General features: G+C 34.8%; 1 protein-coding gene across 1 annotated transcript; it reads right to left on the reverse strand.

Moving 5' to 3' along the window:
- Nucleotides 1–599: 599 nt before the first annotated feature.
- LOC113537424 (adhesion G protein-coupled receptor E3-like) lies at nt 600–5,513 on the reverse strand. The gene is made up of 5 exons (XM_053229671.1): nt 5,411–5,513; nt 3,878–4,059; nt 3,629–3,787; nt 1,038–1,581; nt 600–826 (listed from the first exon to the last, which is right to left on the reverse strand). The coding sequence occupies exons 1-4, from the start codon at nt 5,511–5,513 to the stop codon at nt 1,255–1,257; spliced, it is 771 nt and encodes a 256-aa protein (XP_053085646.1). The 3' UTR covers nt 600–826; nt 1,038–1,254.
- Nucleotides 5,514–6,339: the final 826 nt, after the last annotated feature.

Genomic DNA, 6,339 nt, shown 5'->3' on the forward strand with positions numbered 1-6,339 from the left:
AAGTAGGAGAGGATAAAGCAGTGAAATAGAGCAGAATAGGTTAATGAAATGGACTCAATGACCTTATTAGTACTGATGAATTTAATTTCATATTTGTAATAGGAGAATTAAAGACTTTCTAAAGAATTTTCATAATAAGTTTTCTAATCAATCTTTTTTTTTTCTAAATTTAGTTTTCTAATATGTTATGCTAAGTTTTTAAGTGAGACAGGTAAGTGGCTCTCAGGTGATAGCTGACCTCTGAGTTGAAGAGACAGTGGACAAGGAAGATGAAGGTGCCTTGCTGGGAGTTGAGGAACAGGAAGATGTTATATAAAACCCCATCATTGGGGATATACAGGAGTATCCAGTAGCAGCCGAGAATGATAAACTGGGCCAGGCTTTTAAACATCACATGTATTATGAGATCTGTATCATTGGTGTTACTCCTCTGTAAGTCTTCATTTTTCAAATGTTTTAGAGTGAAGATCATGATGATGATGATAATGAAGTACAGAATCATGTTTGACTTCACAGGGAAAGAAAAATCAGCTGTTGTAGATGTCACATATAGCAATATACCAGATAAGATAGGGGTGGTAATTACATAGTAAGAAACATTAAACCATTTGACTCAAAGTTTCATTTTTGCTATTGGCCCAGACCAGCATACATATGTGGTTTAAACTCTTAATTTTATCTTCAAAAAACAATATTATTTTGCTTCACTGAATAAGACGTTTCATGGTTTATATGTTTTGCTGTAAAGAAGTCTGTAGTACTCACTGCAACAATGAAAAGTACAGGAATGTCAAAGATCGTGTCTATATCATGAGTTCCCCAGCATCTACAGAGAGAAAAATTTATGGTACATTTAATTTAAAACTTCCAAGTTGTTGTAAAAAAAATTAAGAAACAAAAATAAATGTTGAAAAAAGTTTGAAGTTTAAAGTTTAAGGTGAAGTAAAAAAAAACAAAATAATAATTTAAAAGGCGTTGTTATGAAAATGAGCTAAAAGTCTCTGTTTGACAAAAGCCCATCCACTCTCCACACTTACTTTTCATTAATGGACTTTTTTTGTGGAATGGCTAGTGCACACATGAGGACCACAACCAGGGGAATGAGGTATCCAATCATATTTAACCATTTCAAGCTAAGCACCTCCCTCTGGTTTGATCTGACCTTTACCAGGTTCTTCACAAGTAGGAAGAGCAGCACAGTCTCAATGAACATCCACACAAAAGAAGAGATAAAGAAGAACCATCGGATACCATTCACGACTGCACATGCTTGCTGGAAAGAGAGAGAAAAAAAATGGCGAGAAAGTATCCAGGTATTGATTTTGACCTGCTAAAGCTGTGTACAACACTCACCGGGGGTTGTAGATGCGGTTGGAAAAGATTTTTGAGCAGGTCGACAAGGTGGAACAGCAGGAGGTTTAAACACAGGTTTATCAGAGCTGTGTTGGTTTCATTTGGGTTCCGACAGCAAAAAGAAAATGTCAGTAGACACAAGGTCAGGAAGAAAATTCCCACTACCTGAGCAATGGACATGTTCAACACACGGTTACAGTGCAGGGACACAGTGGCTCCAAATAGTGTCTAGGTGAAAAAACAGGGAGTGGAACAAACAAAACTATTTTAAATAGGTGGATTGCAATGATTGACATACGCCATGTTATAATGTCACTTTCCAGCCCTGTGCCTCAGATGCTGCCACAGAGCTAATTACATTTTAATCGATCATTTTCAAGTTCCCCATTTCATAGACTTTGTTTATTCAATGGATCAATTTTTTCTTTGATAACAGGTGTCCAGCTGCCGTGAACAACCCCAGTGTGCTCTCCTGGACTTGCTCTCTCACCTCATCCTCATCATAAGCAAATGCTCATGGACCTGTAGTCAGCATTTGGTACCTCTACTAGTGCTAGTTTGAAGATGTTACAACGTACATAGTAGTCAAATAGAGCCAAAAAATATGCATATACAATTTTTACGTAGTGTGTCCACTAGTAACCATCTGTTCTAGACATACTGGCGTAAGTTTATGTTTCCCATTTTGGACACAAAGTTGGTAACTCCATGATGGCACAGATTGCATAATAAACAACTGTGCAAGTACAGTCTCTCTCTATATTTTAACTTTATAGTGGTACCTGTAACAAGTAACGCTTTTTCACACCGTGCCATCACTCAGTATATTATTATAACAGCACCTCACACAGTGTTTTATTTACTTATGTAATTATGATACATCTGTGCCACTTACTCAATTTTAGTAACCAGGAATTTTTTTATGCTGATATGTTATTCATTCATTCATTCATTCATCTATTAATACATTGATCCTGAATAAGCTTTATTCTGTTTACGGTGGTGATGGATGCTAAATCTGTCCCAGGAAGATGATACATGACACTAGGAAATTGATGTTTGTGGATAAGCTACAGGTGATTTGCATGTTAATTAATTGCCTATTAAGAATTATTTTATAATTTAACATTAGGGATATCTTGACATCATGTTGACCAAATTTAGCTTGAATCTAATTAAGCCTGTAGGAGGAGTATTTAAAAGCTTAGGACCTATAAAAATGGACAAAATTAAAAATGGCTGATTTATGTTGGCATAGTTAATGGACGTGATTGCAAAATTTACCCCCCCCCAAAAGTGTGTGTCATCACAATATTTAATTGTAATTTTTCCCTTATTTGTTTCATTCATGCAGCTTCTTTGTTGTCTTTAGTCTAACACTGTTACTAGTTGTCACCACTACTGGGAGCACTGCAATGCGGGAGTAGTTGAAGATTCACAACTTGTCTTTGAATCAGTAGTACTTTCTTCCATCACATTATTTCTCCTGTTTACACAGATGTGTAAATGCTTAAAACTACAAATATAGTCCAAGAATGGTGAGATAACGTCATAGTGAACAGAAACCTACAAGAAATGTACACTTAAAAACCGAATGGACATCACTACTAATGTAAGTAAGGAAGAAAAGCTAATGGTTAGCCTATTATATGTATTTCTATGGTTTCAAGATGGTAACTGTTTTATTTTAGGTTATAAAATGCTTCAGAAATTATTTCTGCTAATAGGCTTCAATTTCATTTGTAGTACTCATTTACATAAGTAAAGCAATATTTGTACTCCAGATGTTTATAAATCTACTATTTACTGTATTGTTATTTTTAGTCAGATTTAGTGAAATAATACAAGTGAAACATCTTGGTTAGGTAAGTGCAATTCATAGTAAGCTAATGAAAGCTAAGAAATACTGTACTGCATCTACTACAGTTTGCCATTTGAATCTGAATCAGTAATGTAGAGATGTCCGCTGTGAATGCAACTACTGTATCCCATTTCATTATTTTTCCTGTTTGTACTTGGGAATATACCTATATAATGTCTCCTGCCTGTGAGAGGTATAACATATGCACCTCAAAAATGGCCAAAGTGTTGGAAAATAATAAACATGCCAAAAAAAGATGGTCCTTAACACCCTTTGTGCTTGGAGCCTAATAAAAATAAACAAGTAAAATTCATAAATAAATAAATGAAGTGTTACTAATTAGTGTATATTATATTTATTTGTTAGTGATCCAGCCTAATACTTATGAATTATATATAATTCCCAGGTCCTTACCTTACATGGAACAATCTCCATGATGAGAGCAAACACTGACAGGTGGTCACAGGAGCACACAGTATGAGTGCTGTTAGTCTGTGTAACAGCACAGCCATCTTCAACCCATTCACTTTCCTTCCAGTACACACAGGAGAGTTTAGCTTCAGGATCTAACTCCTAGACAATGGAGAAGATGTGAAAGGTAATTATTGAAAATGATTATTAAAATTACTTAGCATAAAAGAAAACCAAGGTCATCCAACATACATCAGTGTGTGTGAAGGTGACGTTGACTGGTGTGGTGAGGTGTTTGTTAGTGGTTTTGGGAAGTGTCGCTAACACCACAATAGAGACCAGCGTTTTCCATGTGTTGGCAGCTGTGTTGAAGAAGCTAGGTTTCAGAATGTCTGCCATGTCGGTGAAACTCATGAAGGCCACAGCAGCTGATCCTGAAGTTACAATAAAATTGAAAATTGAAATTACAAGAGAAAATCAATATAAACATTGTGGCCTTTTCTTAAATCTGACTGCTGGAAGCTATATTGATAACTTAATTCCATCAGTACTTGAGCATTGCACACAATGTTGCTGTAGATGAATCAACATTTCTGCATATTTCGAATTAGGAATGATGTGAAGCATGCATGCACCAGTAGTGTAAGTGGTTATGTACTGACCACATTGGATTATCTTTTAGTCACACAGTAAAACGTTCACAATTGACTAGAAACACGATTGATCTCCAACCTTCAAACTACATCACAACTAAATTATATCAACCAGAGCAAAGTGTGGAATGCCGTAGTTTTATAGACATCCACGGAATGGCCATAAAAATAATTTCATATTAGTATGAACAGCTTAGTTTAATATTGCCAGGAGATACTAAATCAAGGTCACAAAATCAGTTAGTTAGGGACTGAGGGAAGAAACTGAATTTTTGGTTATTTTTGTTGGTCATATTAGGTAGTTCATTCTCTGTATAATTAAAGGGATTTTGGTTCATTATTATGGCCTGACTGGCTTCTGAAGCGGAAAACCACTTCTTGTTTAAAAAAAAAAAGAGACAGAGAGAGAGAGAGAGAGACAGAGAGAGAGAATAAATACATTTTTGTATGTTGCAGCCTGATCTAGACTGGGTTGTGACAGACAGACATCTCAGTATTAAACATTTCAGTGCCAAATAAACTGTAAATATGAGGTTATATTTGATCATTTGCATTTTTTAGTCTTTTGATGTTTTTACTTATGAGGTGAGACTGAGAATTAAACATGAAGAATCAGAAGAAAAAGATAAAACAGGACACACAGATATACAGTATATTTCATTAACACCTGTGCTTCCACTATTTAAAAAAAAAAAAAAAAAAACTAACTGCCACAGTGGATGGACGCTGGTAAGAGCTAAATTTTTACAGTAGCTTAAACCTTAGCCTATTGAAGTTTAAATCATTTAAGGGGACAGAAACAAGTTTGTCTGAGGAAAAATTCATAAAACAAGAATGGCATAACAGCTTAATAATGTAATAAGATGTCTTCAATTTATTCAAAACATGCTTTCAAAAAAAAAAATTCCCATTACTAAACTGCAATTTTATGTTATCTTCCTCAGATGAGGAGCAACAAAATGCACACTTTATTACCATACCCCCTTCACTGATGGTCAGCTGATATCCTGTTTCAATTTTAAAATGACTAAAATCCATTTTAGTCGTTTCTCCAAAGCCTATATTAAAATTCACTCACTCTACCTTCAAAGAAGGGAAAGACATAATATTGTTCATGTAAACATCACTATACCTTTATTATTCTTTGAAAGCCCAATGAGATCTATATCCATAGAAGCGTTGCATGTTTGGAGTTGGAGGATTTTATTGAAGGAGGAATTCGGTTCAACCACCATGAATACGTGAACCTCTGGAAAGATATAAAACAGGGATCAACTATTATAGAGTACATGGGTTGTTCTGCTGACATAATGCAACAATTGACCCCAAAACACTTAAAAAATGAATTGATTTTACTTCAGAATAAATAAAAATGTTTGAAACAATAAAGTGATAACTTTGATAAGAACATGTATTTACAGCTATTAATTAAATTATATAGTAATGTGAATTTATAATGTTAGAAATCCAGCTCTAGTGTTATATAATTTATAATCAGTAGCAGGTTCCATACTTAAATTTCGAAGAGACAAGTTGATGTTGTTGTAGTTGTCTCTTTTTGTCACCAGTGTAGACACCAGTTTCTCATTTAGATCCAATATAGCTTTTCCAAAGTACATCAGATTATTTTGGTCAGTAGCATTGTTTTTCACATGAGTCATAAGTTTCATTATAATATTCAAATAACGTTCCACAACCTAAATGTTAGCCAGAAAGATATGCAATGATTGCATATTCAAACAATATAACCATCTTGTCCAAAAAAGCACTTCACAATGTGGAAATAACAGCACCAATTATGTCTTACCTCCAGTGGTAATTCTTGAGTCGTGTTGTACTGAATTTGACTCAGAAAATTCCTTGTGCATGGTTCTGTCAAATTAACCTGGGCAATAATTAAAACAATAATTTCATAAACAATAAAACAATAATTATTAACAATCTGAAAAATCATTGTGCATTTTTGGGGAGTCTAAAGTGTGTGATGACAAAAGGCACAAAGCGCTCCTCACGCGACTGCAGCCATAGTACTGAACGGACAGCACTGGTTCAGCACCACCA

The sequence above is a fragment of the Pangasianodon hypophthalmus genome, chromosome 26 (genome assembly GCF_027358585.1).
Source record: "Pangasianodon hypophthalmus isolate fPanHyp1 chromosome 26, fPanHyp1.pri, whole genome shotgun sequence".
Lineage (NCBI taxonomy): Eukaryota > Metazoa > Chordata > Actinopteri > Siluriformes > Pangasiidae > Pangasianodon > Pangasianodon hypophthalmus.

Coding starts and splice junctions, on each gene's coding strand:
- LOC113537424 (XM_053229671.1), bottom strand. CDS start 5,513: ATGGTGGTTGAACCGAATTCCTCCTTCAATAAAATCCTCCAACTCCAA. Junction 3,788..3,877: donor TCACCTTCACACACACTGAT/GTATGTTGGATG, acceptor TCCATTGTCTAG/GAGTTAGATCCTGAAGCTAA. Junction 1,582..3,628: donor TGGAGATTGTTCCATGTAAG/GTAAGGACCTGG, acceptor TTTTTCACCTAG/ACACTATTTGGAGCCACTGT.